Genomic DNA, 18744 nt, shown 5'->3' with positions numbered 1-18744 from the left:
AGCACCTTGGGAGGCCGAGGCGGGCGGATCACGACTTCAGGAGATCGAGACCACCCTGGCTAACACGGTGAAACCCCGTCTCTACTAAAAATACAAAAAGTTAGCCGGGCTCGGTGGCGGGCGCCTGTAGTCCCAGCTACTCAGGAGGCTGAGGCAGGAGAATGGCGTGAACCCGGGAGGCGGAGTTTGCAGTGAGCCGAGATCGTGCCACTACACTCCAGCCTGGACAATAGAGCGAGACTCCACCTCAAAAGAAAAAAAAAAAATGTATCTAGTCTATGATCCAAAAAGTTTCACTCCTAGGTATTTACCCAAGAGAAATGAAAATATATGTCTGCAAAAAGACCTGTACAGTGTGTCCATAGCTGTCTTATTCATAGTAGCCTTAAACTGGACACAACTCAAGGGCCCATCAAAAGCAGAGGCAAATCATGGTGTGTCCCTGCATAGTGAAGAGAGACAAAGGGCTGATGCAACATGAGGACATCTCAAAGACAAGTTGCACTTAAGAAGCTATGCTAAAAAAAACAAACACACAGAAACCTACATCATTACATTTATAGGATGTTCAAGAACTGATGAAACCAGTCCATGGTCACAAAAGCCAGAAAGTGGTTGCTTCTGGGGACCAGAAGGGAAAGGGGCATAAAGGGACCTTTTGAGGTGAATAGAAGTTTCTGCATCTTGGTTTGGGACACATGCCAAAACTCACCAGGCGAACATTTAAGATCTTGCATTTTTATTATACACAAATTATATCTCAAATAACCTAAAAAACAACACTTGTGACAGGTGTTCCCAGGTGCCGTGCAGGGAGGTGAGGGGCCACCACATGCCAGGAGGAGGCTGGGAGGTATCCTGGGGAGGGGAGGTCACGTTGGATCGGGGTTTCCAGGCAAGATTTGGAAAAGCAAGGGGAGGGTGAGCCCAGTGGAGGGCTAAACCTGGCCGAAAGCCCAGAGATAAGAAAGGGCTCAGTCTTGGTTTCAAGCGCCAAGGGCCTAAAAAGGAAACCCAGTTATTTAACAGAATCCATTCTCTTTTAAGGCTCAGTGTGTATCTGAGACAAGACCATTTTCCCCTCACCAGTGCAAGCTTCTTCATGGACTTTGTTCAGATTTCAATTTTATAATAGCTTTTTGTATTCTCCTTGTCAGTATACTTTTTTTTGTTCCAACTGATAAATTATTCTTGGTACTTAGTTTTAAAAAAATTATTCAAGAGTATTGCCTTATTAAAATAACTTGATGCTTTCTATTTTTTTTTTTTCCTTAAAACATAAAAGCTACAGATTCTCGTTGACACTGGAAGCAGTAACTTTGCCGTGGCAGGAGCCCCGCACTCCTACATAGACATGTACTTTGACACAGAGAGGTAAGCGCTGGCCCCTTGGCTGGTGTGCTGGGCCGGGGCACTGCATGATGAACATGCTTCAAAATGCACCAGAGTATAACAGCCAGAAAGCTGTTTCATTTTAAGGGGGATACTGATATGTATGTGTATGTATACATACATGTGGACATGTGTATGCATATATACATGTTCATTCCATCCACAAATCCACAGCAGGGATCTCCTGATAGCCTTCACGCATTTACCTGAGATTCATTTTCTAAAAATCCAAGTCAAACACAACTCCTTTAGTTATCCCAAGTTGCAGGGAGCTTGTGGCCCTTTGGTGTTTATTGCAGCAGCTTTAGTTCTGCAGTGGAGGTGGGCTGGAGCAGGGGACGAGGTCTTGGGAGTCTGTGAGGCCACTCTGGCGAGCCAAGGGTGTGGGGTTGCTTCCTCAGCTGAAGGGATATATGGAAACCCACCTCCGCATAGTTCGGTAGGGGTGAAGTTGTGGTTCATGGAAGCCATTTCTGTGGGTTGGTTTGCAATACTCATTTGGAAGAGTGAGTTTTGTGAGCACAAAGTATTAAGGGCCAAGACTGGGGCTGCACGTGAGAAAGTATGGGGTGGAGTTGAGAAAGAAAAGTGGAGCCAGATGGAGGTCTCTGGAATAGAACAAGCCCTGCCCATGCAGACTTCTGAGCAGCCCTGGGTGGGGTTGTGGGGAGGCTCCCAGTGGCTTGTGGCAGCCTTCAGCTCTGCAGGAGCCCGTGGGGTCTAGAGTCACTGCCCTCTGTGAACTGGAAGCTGCTCTAATGCTGTGCACGTTTTGATGTCACAACTATTTTTATGATCCTGAAATTTAAATTCAACGGACAGAACAGGTAAGCTGACATGCTGGTTTGTTTTTTAGGGTCATGAACCATCTAGAGGCTCGGAACTGTCACATTGGGTTTCCCTACTATAAATTCTTTTCCTGACTTCCCTTTCTCGCTTTCCTTATCCTCAGTGTTTTGTTCCAGGGAATAAAGGCCAGCTCTAGTTGGGGACAAAAGGAGGGGGAAAGAATAGCTGAAGTCTTCTGAAAATGCCAGGCAATTTAATAAAGCAAGATGATTTGCTATGTATGAAAGAAAGCATAGAGGAAACCCTGTATATCTGTTCTGCCTACACCACATCCTAGGCTCCACTTTGGTGCCATAAATGATGGGGCCTCCTGCACGTATGGCTGCAGCTGCTTGCTGGGGAGAGGGCTGTGGTGGCCAGTGCTCTGAGGCTTCAGAAAAATATGGCTGGCCCCTCCCTCAAGGAACCTATAGCTTGGTTTATGGCTTCATGTGTTGGTAAGCTTTCTTCATTGATATTCCCGGATACAACACCCGCCTATGATCACTATGTGCCCAGCTGTTGCTATAACCACAAACGTGTGTAGAAGTAGTGGTGGTGTTTCTCTCTGTGTGTGCAGCAGAGGTTTGGTTTACGATGGCTTATGCTGCCCCTTCCCACTCAGATCTGTGATTCATCCAAGTCCTCAGTCCCCAAACAGTCCTTACCTCCAACTGTTCACTCTGGACTGCTCATCATGGAACAGGACTTGGAGTAGGTCCAAACCTCTCATTTTGATTCCTGCAGCACAGGAGTTCAGAGAGACAGGGGACTTGCCCAAGTTCAAGCTTTGAGGCCAGCAGTCCCCAAACCTTCAGCCAACACCCGCTTTTTATAACAAGTGCTTTGTCATTCCCTGAAGTGAATGCAAAGGTCATATGACTTGTCTACATACACAGCTCAAAGTGCCCTGACACAATATGGCGGGAATACAAGGGAAGTAATGTATAACCGGGTAATCAGTACCTCAGTACATGAACACCCTGGCTCCATGGTGCTGGTAGACCATGCAGTAGGCAGATGCTGGAGGTGAGTTAACGTCACCATGGACATGTACACCCAGTGTAGACTGATCAAGGCAAGCTGACTTAGACTCACACACCCCAAGCAGCTCAGCTTGCTGTCTTAGACTGTTGTGCTGCTATAAAAGAATACCCAAGGCTGGGGAATTTATAAAGAAAAGAGGTTTATTTGGCTCATGGTTCTGCAGGCTGTACAAGAAGCATGGCGCCAGGCTCTCAGGCTGCTTCCAGTCATGGTGGAAGGTGAAGCAGAGCCAGTGTGCAGAGATCACGTGGGAGAGAGGAAGCAAGGGTAGGGGAAGGACGTGCCAGGCTTTTTTTTAACAATCAATCAGCCCTCCCTGGAACTAACAGAGTGAGATCTCAGTCATTATTATGGGCAAGGCACAAAGCCATTCTTGAGAGATCTGACCTCACCACCCAAACACTTTCCACCAGGCCCCACTTCCTACACTGGGGATCAAATTTCAACATGAGAATTGGAGGGGACAGATATCCAAACTCTATCAGTTGCTGATATGATTTTCCAAAATGGAAAAGAATCTTAGGAAAGTTCCAAGAAAAACAGAAAGAGAATCAGCTTCCCTGGATTTCCATAGTAGCGAATATGCAATGTATACTAAACCTATGTAGAAAAGGTTGTATGTACATGTGAATGGGAGGTGCATTCTGTGCCCAGATGATCCAGCAGATTTCACCCATGTTGATGCCCAGAGCGACTTTGGAAAGCGGTGTGGGACGGGAACAATACTTCATTTTGCACGACCGCCCTTCACATTCCAGCATAACCAGCATGCTTATCAAACACACCCCCAAAGTTTCCAAAACTTCCCCTAGGGGACGGAACCTTCCCCATTGAGAACCGCTTATCTGAATAGTCCCTGATGGTCCCAGCCCTGTGTTGTTTCCACTGCCGGACTCTAGTCTATACGACACGTTTTCCACGTTTTCCTCTCACTGGGACTCAGCACATAGGGGCAGAACCAACACACGTGGAGCTTGCATTTTCTCATTTAGCAATTCTTTTCCCCTTAGAACAGGTTTTTCTCTCATCATCTGTAGATGCAAGATACAATAGAAAGAAACAGTAAAGCACAGTAAAGTCAAGGTTAGGGTGATGTGGATAGTTACTTTCCAGATTTAAAGGGAACCCTGCAAGTCAAGCCCTGTGGATGGCTACTTTTTTCATGGCAGATAAATAGCAGTTCTGTGGCAGCCGCTCATAGCCAGAGTCCATCAAGGTCAAAGTATGCTTCTCAATCCACACATCCTTTCGCTATGCAGATGCCATTGTTGAAACCTTCAAGGGTAAATAATACTCCGCATTATCAAGACTATGTGCAATATTTCATCAACCGTAGACAACCCAGCATCTTTCTCAGCTCTCTTCAACTGTGTTCAGTGTTTGGTTGAGCTGTGGTTCTCTTTCAGGCTACCGTGGGACACATCTCTCTTATTTACCTGCTAGCCCTGTTTGGTTTATTCAGGTGGATTTTGTGTCCATCATCAGTTTTGCATTCAAGTGGCAGATGGTTCCTGTTTTCCATCCTTTGGGCTTCTCTAGTCCATATGCGTTTGATGAATATGAAAACTCCTGGGATCATCCAGAACTCATTTGATGACTAAGCCTTCCCTCCTGCTAATCTCACAAGATAATTCAGGATTCCTTGCCACCATTCTGACCACTCAAGGTCCTGATCTGTTTCTCCTTTTGTGGGTAAATAAAAAGAGAAAGAACACACCAGTGTCTAGGGAAAGCCTCTCAATGGTTGGTTTCACCCCATTGCCACTTCCACCATTCAAATTCAGCATACCTTCCTTATTTGCGAGTACTGCAGAGACTGACTTATTACATATAACACATCACTCACCTTTTGGGTGTCTACCCTGGTACCGCCTTTCTTTTCAAGAGACCATTCTTCAACAGAACTGTAAGGTTTCTTCTTGGCTGAATCAGATGTGATGCATCCCACTTCTGAGTTTGAGGCGAGTTCTATTCCTTCAACTGCATCCCTGCTACCATGCTTGCTTTGCAGGTTAACTACTTTCTTAGATTGATATTAACTTGTTTCCTTTTATCTGCTTTTTACATGCTTTATTATGGTTGATATGCTTTATGATTGAAAGATATGAATATTTTCTTTCAATGTCAATTATGTATAATTAATTTGTCTAATGCTTTCATCTAACTTTAGAGTTGGCCTAAGTTATACTTTCAACCATTGTATTTGATGGGAGCCAAGAGACTGTCCTTTTGCCTTCTCAATTTTTGACAAAGGTTTCTTTTCTGAGCTGCAGCTCTCTGCCCTGTGATGTGTCTGTATTTGCTTGTGCTTCTGATCTCTCTTAGTTATAATAAGGTTCTGGTTGGGTTTGTCCGCCTCTGATTCACGTCCTCAGTCTTTGGATATTCAGGTCTAATGCTTCCTGAAACATGTTACAGTAATTGGAGATTTGGCGTGGGGTTCTTTGACAATATCTCTTTGATTTATGGAATGAGATGTCAGGCTACCATTAGTCATTTGTGAGCTCGTCTTTATCAGAATCCATCTTTTCATGGTGGTGAATGTTCCAGTGAGTTACTATAGAGCAAAAAAAGAAAAAAAGAAAAGATCATGTATTTTTTAAATGTACATCTATTTTAGCCAATAAAATCTCACCTCCAGCTAGTTGGCTTGAAGAGAGATCCAGTATACTCATCCCTTGACCCTCCACGAATCTATTCAGGAAATTAAGTATATTTCCATTAAAATGTCTCCTTACTTTTGTACTATATCCGGGTTGAAGTTCACAGAGCAAGAGACCAATTTGTTTTCGTCAACTAATGTTTGTAAGTGAAATTAGGGACTTCTTTAAGGAGGCTAAACTGGATACAGATCAAATGGCTTTCCATTCAATGAGGACAGATAGTTTTACCTGATTATTGAGATCATTTCTCAAGCATGTCCATCATTTTCCTGGTAGAAGGGGACTTGCTGTTTTGGAGCCTGTGAGTATTTAACGTTATTGAGGATGTTGATGAACCACCAGGCTGGGCAGGCTGAGCTGACCCTGAACCTCAGGGGGTCTCATGCATTCAGGTCTGGTGACTTCGAGAATCACAGAAGATTAAGAGGGGCATCTGGCCATCTAGGCCAGGACAGTAAGCCCACTGGTAGATTTCAGACCCTGAGAGCCCCAGGGAAGTCCTGAGCAGAATTCTTTAGGAGACTCAGCATTCCCTGGGTCAAGTGGCTTAGGAGAACCAGAGCTGACCCAAGGATTGAACTCTAGAATTCTGCACATCCACCTTCTCTTTTCGTGTTCTCTGCAACCAACAGCAGGTTTCTTTTGAAATAATAAAATGTTCTGTAGCTCTTTTCCCCTCAGTTCAATTGATTTCACTTTTTAATCCTGCATTCCCTGAGCACTCTTATCAGAGGCAGAACATCTTCTGAATTTGGTTCAAAGTGTTTTTATTACTGTGAGCGGGCTTTTTCCTGGCCACCCATATCCCTGATTGATTGCTGTTTCTGAGCATCCGGAATGGACATTGCCAAGGAGAAGCCCATCCGGGTTTCTTGCTCCATGTATTTAATTATTGTGCAGAGCAATTGAGAGCCAAAGCATTTTAGACCCAAGAGGTGGGACGTTAGAAAATGAAGATGAAGGCATATTTTTTATTTAAAGTGCTGGAAACTCTACGCTAATAATAACCCCTAGAGTCACTTATGATTCTTCTCTGGGGTTTTACTCAGAGGTTTAGTTCAAGGAACCCAGAGAATATGAATATGAACTGAGAATTACCTTTTTTTTTTTTTTAATGTTATCTAGGACTGTGCTTTCTACAAGGCTAGCCACAAGTCACATGTGGCTATTTAAATTTAAATGAATGTTAAATAAAATAGAAGTTCAGTCTTTCAGTTGCACTATAATCACATTTCAAGCGTTCATTAGTCACAAGCGGCCAGCGTATTGGGCAGAATATTTCTGTCGTCACAAGAGGTTCTGCTGGACAGCGCTGGTGCAGGGCAGAGAGGAACTCTGCCGTTTAGACACCGGTTGCACAAGAGCTTGAAGCGTCACCACCTCTCCTTGACCTCCTTAGCTGAGTCACCCCACACACATTTGCTCCTTTCATGGGGTGGTTGGACTTTAGAATGAGACAGCTTTAGATTCAGTAAGAGTATCTATAGGAGCATTTTCCAGAAAACAAACAAACAAACAAACAAACAAAAACATTCTGATGGTATGCTTTGGGTGCAAATCTCATGTTGAAATGTGATTCCCAGTATTGGACCTGGGGCCTCAGGGGAGGCGTTTGGGTCATGGGGACAGATCCCTCATGAATGGCTTGTTGCTCTCATCAAGGCAATGAGTGAGTTCTCACTCCGTTAGTTCACATGAGAGCTGGTTGTTTCAAGGAGCCAGGCACCTCCTCCTCTCTCTTTTGCCCCAGCTCTCACCATGTAATGTACTGTGTCCCCCTTCGCCTTCCACCTTGAGTGGAAGCTTCCTGAGGCCTCACCAGAAGCAGATGCCAGCAACATGCTTCATGCACAGCGTACAGAACCATGAGCCAAAATCATACCTCTTTTCGTTATGAATTATTCAGCCTTGGGTATTCCTTTATAGCAATGCAAACATGGCCTAACAGACTTGAGTTTTTTTTTTTTTTTTTTTTTTTTTTTTTTTTTTTTTTTTTTGAGATGGAGTCTCGCGCTGTTGCCCAGGCTGGAGTGCAGTGGCGCAATATCAGCTCACTGCAAGCTCCACCTCCCAGGTTCACGCCATTCTTCTGCCTCAGCCTCCCGAGTAGCTGGGACTACAGGTGCCCACCACCATACTCGGCTAATTTTTTGTATTTTCACTAGAGACAGGGTTTCACTGTGTGAGCCAGGATAGCCTCGATCTCCTGACCTCATGATCTGCCTGCCTCGGTCTCCCAAAGTGCTGGGATTACCAGACTTGAATTTTCTAATAATAACTCATAGACTGAAAAAAGGCAGCAAATGATTAATTATAATAATAGCAGCTATTTTGTGGCATATCTCCTGTGTTCCAAGCTTTTGTTCTACATGCTTTACAGTATTAACTCTTTTAATCTGCGTAATTAACTTCACGAGGGATGGTATTATATTATCACCATTTTTTAGTTGAGGAAACTGAGGCATAGAGAAATAAATAACTTGGCCCTGGGTCACACAGCTAATAAGGGATTAAACTCATATTTGAGCGCAGGCAGCATAACTCCAGCTGCCTCTGGTCTCTCTGGAAATGACACCAAAATATCCAGAGTGCTCCCTCTGTAAGGAGACCAGCAACATGAGCAGGAAACTAGAGAAGACATACTAAATAGATATGCAGGCTGGTTCACGTTCTTACTAACACTACAAATTCTACGGAGTTTTCTATAGCCTGGACAGAGTGAAACTAAACTTTTCAAAAGGAAGTCATAGCACTTTAGACTGTTTAGGAAAGATACAATTACTCTGCCAGGGCCGGGCAAGGTGGCTCACGCCTGTAATCCCAGCACTTTGGGAGACTGAAGCAGGTGGATCACCTGAGTTCAGGAGTTTGAGACCAGCCTGACCAACATGGTGAAACTCCATCTTTACTAAAAATACAAAAATTAGCTGGGCATGGTGGCATGCACCTGTAATCCCGGCTATTAGGGAGGCTGAGGCAGCAGAATCGCTTGAACCCGGGAGGCGGAGGTTGCAGTGAGCCGAGAAGGCACCATTGCACTCCAGCCTTGGTGACATAGCAAGACTCCATCTCAACAACAACAAACGATTACTCTACCAGACCAGGTAGTATGGTTTGGCTGTGACCCCACTCAAATCTCATCTTGAATTGTAGCTCCTATAATTACCATGTATTGTGGGAGGGACCCATTGGGAAATAATTGAATCAAGGGGGCAGTTTTTCCCCATACACTGTCTCGTGGCAGTGAATAAGTTTTACGAGATCTGATAGTTTTATAAGGGGAAACCCCTTTAACTGGCTTTCATTTCTCTCTTCCCTTCCCCATGTAAGACATGCCTTTCACCTTCTACCGTGATTGTGAGGCCTCCCTAGCCACGTAGAATTGTGAGCCCGTTAAACTTCTTTTTCTTTATAAATTACCCAGTCTTGGGTATGCCTTTATCACAGTGTAAAAACGGACTAAGACACCAGGAGTTGGCAAACTCTAGCCCATGAGCCAAATCTGACCTGCTGCCTGTTTTAGTAAATAAAGTTTTATCAGAACACAGCCATGCAAGTTGACTTACACATTGTCTGTGGCTGCTTCCACATTACGTTTGAGAGCTGAGTAGTTATCACAGAGATCCTATGGCCTACAAACCTAAAACATCTAATATTTGTTTCTTTATGGAAAAAAATTGCCAACCTCTGTTCTAGATCATATTCTCCAAGCATTTCAAGATAATTAGTCTTCGTATATTTCAGAACTTGAGGAATGAACCGAAATTGTCAAAATGGACTGAATAATTCAGTATTTTTATTGCTATTCAACATAACCGTGTGCGTCTCCTCCCATGTGGCAGGCACATCTGAATTTATATTGGCACTAAAACTTGGCATTCCACCAATCTTCAAATACCCCATTTCAAAGACCTGACTGCATGTTACCTGGGTAATTTCTGGTGGATCCCTTAGTCCTCTAAGGTCCCTCTGTGGTCACTTTGCTGTTTTTGTACCTGCCCATTGTCAGGAGATTTGCGTACAGAAAACATTCACCAAATCCCTCTCTTACTTTATGATCACAGTGGAGTGAACCAAGACAGTAGGCAAATATTAAAAGCCAACCATCTTTATATTCTGTACCCCATTATGAAGTTAGAATCAGCGGTTTCCCCAAAATCTGTTTGCCAGACCTTCGTAAAATAACATATTTTTCCTGATTATAAAAATAATACATGCAAAAATGGAGGTACCTAACCACAAGAATAGGAGTCCTCCCACCCCCAGTCCTGCCACCCCAGCTGGCCACTGTTAATATTTGAGTGGGATAAAGAGTTTTGAAGGAGAGTCTGTCTCACTGACTTATTTTTCTTTTAACTTTTGCTCTACATCATTTAAAATTTCTTAGAAAAAGAAACATTTTTTCCTTGGCACATAATAGCGCATCATATGGATATGCTGTAATTTACTGAACTGTTTCCTTGTTACTGAGCATTTGGATGGTTTCCAACTGTTTGCTGTTATACATAAAACATCACGACCATCTTGGCACATGAACCTCTGTCTGCTTCCTGGGTGTCTCTTTAGGGTCAGATTCTCAGAAGTGCAGTTACTGAATTAAAGATAGTTAACATTTTTAACGCTTATGAGATATACCAAGAATGAATTCATGAATAAAAGGCCAGATATGGTGGCTCATGCCTGTAAACCCAGCATTTTGGGAGGCTAAGGCAGGAGGATTACTTGAGCCCAGGAGGTTGAGACTAGCTCAGGCAACGTAATGAGACCCTGTCTCGGCAAAAAAATAAAGAAAAATATTAGTTGAGCTTGATGGTGTGCGCCTGTAGTCCCAGTTACCCAGCAGGCAGAGGTGGGAGGATCTCCTCAGCCCAGGAGTTCGAGGCTGCAGTGAGCCATGATTGTGCTATGGCACTCCAGCCTGGATGACAGAGCAAAACCTTTTCTTTAAAAGAAATAATAAATGAATGAATGAATGAATGATCATGTCATCTCCAAACTTCTTTACTGACCTTAAGCAAGACTGCACTAGTTCATGTAATCCCACAACAAAGACTTATTAATATGTGTTAGTGTTCGCGGACTGATTATTAAAACAGTGAAATCAAGCCTGCAGGTGAGCAGGATCCCTTTAGTGTGATCTGCTGGGTGATTTGATATTTAGCTTACGATTGTGATCGTTTTCTTGGAAGGAGCGTGGTTTGAGAGTTCACAGACATTTGCCTAGAGATGTTTCTTAGGTTCCTTCCTACATTCCAGCAATTTTCAAACTCAAATGGGCATAGGAATGACCTTGCAGGGTGGGACTCCCCAGGGCCGTGACACCTGCTGTCCTCTCTCCACAAGGCTCTGCCCCTAGAGAGCCCCAGGTCTCACTGTCTTCATTCAGGTCTCATGCAGACATGGTCAGATCCAAGAGTTCTTTCCAACCGCTGGGTCACTTGAGGTCCCCTTGCCCGCTTTGTTCCCTGGGTGGCTGTCGCCCCCGTAACCACCATTCCCGCATTCATTGTCTCTCCTCACTGCAGCATAAACTGAGGGGGCAGGACTTTCCTCTGATCTTGTGACTGTCGTTCTGCGTCAGTAGCTCTTACCTCCAGGGCCATGTGAGTGTCAGGCTCTCGGTCATGTCACAGTGATTCATGTTCTGGCATGCCATTAGCGTCACTGCCCATATTTTGGTGTGAGTATAATCACCTTTGGGGCATTGGGGGAGAACCTTGAGAAGGACCTGTGACATAAAGGACCTGGGCTTCAGCAGGTAGGGCTTGGTCATTATTTGTCACATGAGTTGTATATGTGAACCTGAACCCCAGCTGCTGCAGGCACAGGCTGGTGGAGCCTCCCTCTGGGATGCCGGCACCTACCTGTGTCACAGAGCAGCAGCGCAGCAGCCCTGCAAAGTCGGAGGGCCAGGCAGGTGCCCAGATTGGGTTGTGTCCTTCAAAGGGTCATGTCCTACAGTGGCCCAGCAAAGCACCTGACTTATAGGGTTTAACTTGGGTATAGGGAAAAATTAGACTCAAGCCACATGTTTACACCAGTGCATCCCTTCCACATGACATGGAAAACACTGTTACCAAAACATCAAATATTATGTTTTTGGGGGAAGCTGTTGCTTTGTTAACTTTGATGCTGTTCGTGATAAAGAATGGCTTACAGGCTTACAGTAGATTTTCTGTGTTTAAGATAGCTGCCTTGGACATGGCAACCTTATCTTCGTGGTTCGGGAACATGGATACATAAAAGAATACAAGGGGCTTAGCCGGGCGCAGTGGCTCACGCCTGTAATCCTAGCACTTTGGGAGGCCGAGGCAGGCAGATCACAAGGTCAAGAGATCAAGACCATCCTGGCCAACATGGTGAAGACCCGTCTCTACTAAAATTACAAAAAATTAGCTGGGCGTAGTGATGTGTGCCTGTATTCCCAGCTACTCAGGAGGCTGAGGCAGGAGAATCGCTTGAACCCGGGAGGCGGAGGTTGCAGTGAGCAGAGATCACACCACTGCACTCCAGCCTGGGTGACAGAGCAAGACTCCGTCTCAAAAATAAATAAATAAAAACAAAATAAAATAAAATGAATACCACATGCTTTTCTTTTCTTTCTCCAGGTCTAGCACATACCGCTCCAAGGGCTTTGACGTCACAGTGAAGTACACACAAGGAAGCTGGACGGGCTTCGTTGGAGAAGACCTCGTCACCATCCCCAAAGGCTTCAATAGTTCTTTTCTTGTCAACATTGCCACTATTTTTGAATCAGAGAATTTCTTTTTGCCTGGGATTAAATGGAATGGAATACTTGGCCTAGCTTATGCCACACTTGCCAAGGTAAGGCTAATCCATGGATTTAAGGAAATCAAATAATAGGACGAGATTCTGAAAATCAATCATTAAAGGGCTGACACATGAGTCTTGGGCTGTTCTTGGAGACAGTGGGAACCACATGGTGGAAACAGACCAGCATTCACACAATTATATTTCCAAGCATTTTTTAAATTGAAGGTAAACAGCATGATTCTTGGAACCTTGCTGTAAGAGAGACTAATAGCATTAACTTTTTGTTTTATTTTCGTTTTATAGTTTAAAATGTTAACAGAATTTGAATCATGTAGATTGTGGTGTGTGTTTAGGAGTTTTTACTAAGGTAGGATTAAAAGAAAACACATTTATTAAATTCATACGTTTGCGTGAAGATGGAGCCTGCGGGTGGCCCTGGAATGCAGGCAGGGGATGGTGCCCTCCGCCAGGCTGGGACGTGGCCTGTTTTCCTGGCTCTACAGGGGATACCTCAGAGGAGACACCCAGCACGGGAATATGGGCAGCCTGAAGGCATGTCCTGGGGAGAGCTAGCCCTTCCCAGTGGTGGTGAGCCCTGGAGGAATTGTGGAGCCCTGCTCTTGCCGTCGCCAGAGCCTCCCCAAATGGGGAAAGACAGAATTGGATGTTCCCCAAATATTTGTACTTGGGGTGTACCCAAAGGAAATAATGTCTGTATGCAGGAGGAGGGAGGCAGGCAGAGGAACTTCCACCTGGAGGCATTGCCAAAGTCAGGCGGGAGTAGACACCAGGGGTGTGTGCTGGGCTCCTGGAGTCCACATGGGTTTGCATGCATCGAGAGCTGCAGAAGGAGACCAGCTCTCCTGGCCCCGTACCTGGGCACCACGCCCTGGCCTCTCCTGGCTCAGCATTAGGCTTGGAAGCAGAGCTACGTGTGGAAGGAAACAGAAGTGACTGCTGGAGCAATAGGGCTCCCACTGTCCCATGAGGATAGTCTTCCCGTCTGGAAGAGCATCTGTTCCAGCTCAAGTTCATGAGCAGATGGGGTGGGGTGGGGAGGGCAAGAGGAATTTTACAACCCTTGGCCCCTCCAAGGAGACAGAATCACAATTACTGAGAGCCTATTAGGCCCTAGGCTGAGAAGATGCAAGATAAGATGTGGGTCACTCCGTGCTCGTGTCTCCCCTGTGAGGCATACTTGGTAAGGTCGTATTCTCCCCATTTTCTTACAGGTTGTATTTTCCCCATTTTCTTTTTCTTTTTACTTTTTTCTTTTTTTGAGAGAGAATCTCACTCTATTTCCCAGGCTGGAGTGCAGCAGTATAATCTCAGCTCACTGCAACCTCTGGCTCCTGGGTTCAAGTGATTCTCCAACCTCAGCCTCCCAAGTAGCTGGGACCACAGGCACACGCCACAATGCCTGGCTACGTTTTGTATTTTTGGTAGAGATGAGGTTTCACTATGTTGGCCAGGCTGGTCTCAAACTCCTGGGCTCAAGTGATCCATTCACATCAGCCTCTCAAAGTGTTGGGATTATGGCATGAGCCACTGTGCCTGGCCTTATTCTCCCCATTTTCAAGATGTGGGGATTGAGGGTCAGTGAGCTGCTGCCCCTTTGAAGTCAGAGCATGGAGCTTCTCACTGTCTGCAGAGCCAGGGCTGGCTCATGAACCCTTTTGTCCTCTGCAACATAGGGAATTGCAGACGGATGAAAACTTGCGTTCCTAAATACATTTTCAAAATGCTTTATCTGTATGTGACTGGAAATGAAAGATGTATATGACTGGTTTTATGCGAATTGTTTGGAAGATGATAGAGTAAACCTAAATTGCCTGGAATGAATAATATGTAAAGCTTCTGTGAGAACAGACCCCTTTGGGTTTGCTCAGACCTTCTGACTCTCCGTGTGACATTTTATCTTTTCATTTTGAAATTCCAAGATGACTGACAATTGGCTCCCCATTTCCAGAGTTTGAGGAGAGAGCAATAGGACTCACAGGAAGCAGAGTGTGGCTGGGGACAGGGCCTGCAGGGTGGGCGGGGCAGACTGCCCACCGGGGTCTCTGAGACAGGTGGGCTGAGCGCCCTGCAGTGGTCAGCTTGTGTGGTGGCCCCTGGTCCATTCCAGGGGCTTCCTGACAAGGCTGTGTCAGGAACACCTACTGGGCTTCTAACACTACAGCTGCCTGGGCCCCGCTGCTGCTGAATCAGGTTCTCTCAGGGTTGGTCGTGGGCACCTGGATGCTTTTAAGTCCCTAGAGGGATCCCGAGGCACAGCCCTAGTGAAGGACTTGACAGAATGATTGCAGCTCCTTCACTGTGTGCCAGGTGCCGCTCCAAGTGCTTTATAGGTATTGGCCCATTTAAGCCCCAGAGCGGCTCCAGGCAGCCGCCCTTATCCCTGTTTCACAGGGAAGGAAGCAAAGGAACAAGTCACTCGGCTGGCAAGTGGCAGAGCTGGTCTCTCGTTCGTGTTTGCTTTGGTCTACTGCCTCTCAAGAAGATGGGTAGAACACCAGCTGGGGGCACCCCCAGGCCCACCCTGTTATCCCAAGAGATGATTTTGTCTCACTGGTTGACCCAAACGCCCACAAATGTTCTGACAGAGATTGCATATGGAAATCGTGCTAGATTCTGCCTCGGAATTCTGCAGAAGCTGAGATGAAACAAGTAGGAGGTCAAACACAAAAGGACTACACCAATGGGAAGATCCGTATCTATTCCATGGTGGAGTTCCCCCTCACTCCCTCTGGAATCACAGTTTTAGCTCTCACAGATAGTAAATAATCATTCCTGTGAATGACCACGGGCACCCAGGGGATGCCTGTAGCATCCGTGCTACTATAGTTAATTATGTTTTCATCAAAAACTAACAACTCAGGGTCACCAACTCCAGTGTCTCTCAGTTGTCAAAGCCAAAATCTAAACTCAGGTCTATCACTGACTTCCTACATGACCGCTGGCACCCCTGGCACACCCGCACCTCACAGCTGTTTGCAGACCTTCTTGCTTCCCTGTGAGTCTCTCTGGAGAAATGAGGGCATCCTCTGTATGTCTTGCTGGATGTGAGGGATACACAGAGCACATGAGGGCTTCTGAAATCTGGCCTTGGGGGAATAAGAAGGCTTTTATGCTCCTGGAGTATAGATTTGTGCCTTTCCTGCTTCTTTCCTGCCAGAGTTCATCTGGCAGAGCTAAGCCTCACCCCAGGCTCTGGGGCCCGGGGGATACTGTCCTCCTGGGTCAGCCACCTCTCATTTGCATGGTGGACAGCTGCGGCTGACGGGCAAACAAAAATGTCTGCGGCCATGGCAGCTCTTAGAGAAACTCTTCTCTCCTTACTCTCAAATGCCTAAGATTAGGATCCACCACCTGCCACGGTAACCCACTTCCACGGCTTCTCACACCCCCTCACAAGGCAGTCATGATGATAGATGTGACTGCGTCGAATGGCTTCCAGAAATACGATCTTATTTGTACAACAGAGCCGTGCCCAAAGGAAGAATGCCAACCAGTGGGAAGCTCTGCTGGGGCTTTCTGAATTCCTAGACCCGATCACAAGCTGGTGTATTGTTGAACCATGAAAAAATCGAGTATAAACACCAGGAATGTTTTCTGTGGTGTGTGGTGTCTACACTGGGTGACCCATGTCTACACTGTGAGTCCTAGGCAGGTGTCCCTCTCTGTCGCCCTCCCGCAGCCATCAAGTTCTCTGGAGACCTTCTTCGACTCCCTGGTGACACAAGCAAACATCCCCAACGTTTTCTCCATGCAGATGTGTGGAGCCGGATTGCCCGTTGCTGGATCTGGGACCAACGGAGGTAGTCTTGTGGGTATCTTTTAGTCTTAAAGGGGTGAAAAATCACAGATGGATGGGCTGTTTTTTTCTGTTGTATTAAACACCTGAGCAGAAATATTAGGCATGTAGGTGTGCGTAGGTACTGTAAAACTTTCATCCTCCTTGTAGTAGGTCTTTTTAAAAATGGCTAAAATTAGGCAATCCTTTATGTCATCCTGCCATCCGGAAGGATGATTCTCATCGCTTCTCCGAATTCCATTAAAACTTTTCTTTACGGCCCTTGGAAGGGCACTGCTTTCTGTGGGTGGGGGAGGGAAAAGTGAGGAACGATGGGAGGTGTGGTGAGTGGCCATGACTGTGGGTAGGGGGCCAAAGGAGAGTTCATAAATTTGGCGGGGAAGCAGGGGCCCTTGTAGATCCTTTTTCTCTCTCTCTCTCTCAACACACACAGGCACACACGCACCACAGCACAGGTGTTTGCTACTGAAACAGAACCAAGACCATCAGCACTACGGAGGCCCTAGAGCCTGAGCTTCCCTCCAGGGCCCGGCACCCAGACGTCAAAAGTAGTAGGGGACAGAAGAATGCACTAGAAGAGAGTGCTGCCAGTCCCTTTGCTGTCTGACTATGAGAGGCAGGATCTGCACCCCTGGTCCTCAGCTACTTTCATTTGCTACCATTTCCAGGCAGAGGACAGCATAGGATTTATGAGGAAATGTTTTATGAGTTTGCAAAATGAAGCTTTGATCAGGGAAGTGCTGGTTCTTCTGTTCTCTGATCTCCAAGGAACTAAATAATTGTCAGTCAGTGTGGTTAACTGTTTTATTGCATTTCTTTGAAGGAAAAATCTCAATATTGTAAAGCTAAACTCGCATGTACTTTCTTTGGATAAGAGAAACCCCCAAAGCATCTTGATTAGATGAGGGCCTAATACCATCTGACCTTTGCAGATGTGGACCCATAAAATTCCTTGTTTATTTTATTTTATTTTATTTATTATAATTTTTTTTAGATGGAGCCTCGCTCTGTCGCCCAGGCTGGAGTGCAGTGACACGATCTCAGCTCACTGCAGCCTCCACCTCCCTGTTCAAGCGATTCTCCTGCCTCAGCCTCCTGAGTAGCTGGGACTACAGGCGCGTGCCACCTCGCCCGGCTAATTTTTGTGTTTTTAGTAGAGACGGGGTTTCAGCTAGCCAGACTGTTCTCGAACTCCTGACTTCATGATCTATCCGCCTCAGCCTCCTGAAGTGCTGGGATTACAAGCGTGAGCCACCGCGCCTGGCTCCTTGTTTATTTTTTAAGCATTGATATTTGTTTCATGACGTCGTCACGAAGTAGAAGCCCTGATTGCAGTGAAGTTTCTCTTTACAAGTGCATGCTTCTCTGTGTAACCTGTTGATATGTCTGTGTATTTTTTTCTCTTATACCTGAAAATATTTTCTGTCCTAGGTCCTGGGTGGAATTGAACCAAGTTTGTATAAAGGAGACATCTGGTACACCCCTATTAAGGAAGAGTGGTACTACCAGATAGAAATTCTGAAATTGGAAATCGGAGGCCAAAGCCTTAATCTGGACTGCAGAGAGGTATTTATGCTACGGTCTCTGTTGTGTCTTTCTGTGTGTGTCTGGGTCCCTTAAATATGCCAGCTGAACCCGTAGATGCCAACAGAAGGTACATTACCTCGTAAGATAAAGGCTCATTACATGACAAGATGGAGGGACTTGCTGTACAGTAAGTTGAAATCAATTAATTGTCCTCCCTCCCCACCCCAAATATTGCATCCTCCCAACCACTTATCTTCATAGGGCAAAATTACCATTAAATGGTGAGTGAAGAGGACTATCTGAGCTACACCTTTCACCATTCGTTCATCTTGGACTGATGGTCCCTAAGCTCAGTTTAAGAGGTTGAAATAAGCAGATTTTTAATCAGTGTAGGACAGAGAGGGACGAAAATTAAGCAAAATGAAACCGCAAAGATCATCAGCTTTTTATCCTCCATTCACAGCTAGCCTGGCCCCCAGAGTACCGAATTCTTCCTAAAAAACAGTCATGGTGTATAGATGTGTGTGGCTTGGTAGTGCTAAAGTGGCCACATGCAGAGCTCTGACACCAAACCTCAGGACCACGTTCATGCCTTCTCACTGAGTTTTGGGTTGTTCGTGACACATTATGACATTATCATTATGATGACTTGTGAGAGCCTCAGTCTTCTATAGCACTTTCAGAATGCTTTATAAA

The 18744-nt window shown here is 45.6% G+C and overlaps 1 protein-coding gene across 3 annotated transcripts in view; it reads left to right on the top strand.

Moving 5' to 3' along the window:
* Positions 1 to 18744, top strand: part of BACE2 (beta-secretase 2) — a 109684-nt gene that overhangs the window by 58796 nt on the left and 32144 nt on the right. For all 3 annotated transcript variants that reach the window (XM_055279752.2, XM_055279751.2, XM_055279753.2), the window contains exons 2-5: positions 1286 to 1374; positions 12539 to 12755; positions 16405 to 16533; positions 17953 to 18087. In XM_055279752.2, the coding sequence (XP_055135727.1) occupies positions 1286 to 1374; positions 12539 to 12755; positions 16405 to 16533; positions 17953 to 18087 (570 nt within the window). The remainder of the gene's footprint in view (positions 1 to 1285; positions 1375 to 12538; positions 12756 to 16404; positions 16534 to 17952; positions 18088 to 18744) is intronic.

Source organism: Symphalangus syndactylus, chromosome 5 (genome assembly GCF_028878055.3).
Source record: "Symphalangus syndactylus isolate Jambi chromosome 5, NHGRI_mSymSyn1-v2.1_pri, whole genome shotgun sequence".
Lineage (NCBI taxonomy): Eukaryota > Metazoa > Chordata > Mammalia > Primates > Hylobatidae > Symphalangus > Symphalangus syndactylus.
The sequence above is the reverse complement of the archived record's forward strand: the minus strand, read 5'-3'. Positions and strand labels throughout refer to the sequence as shown.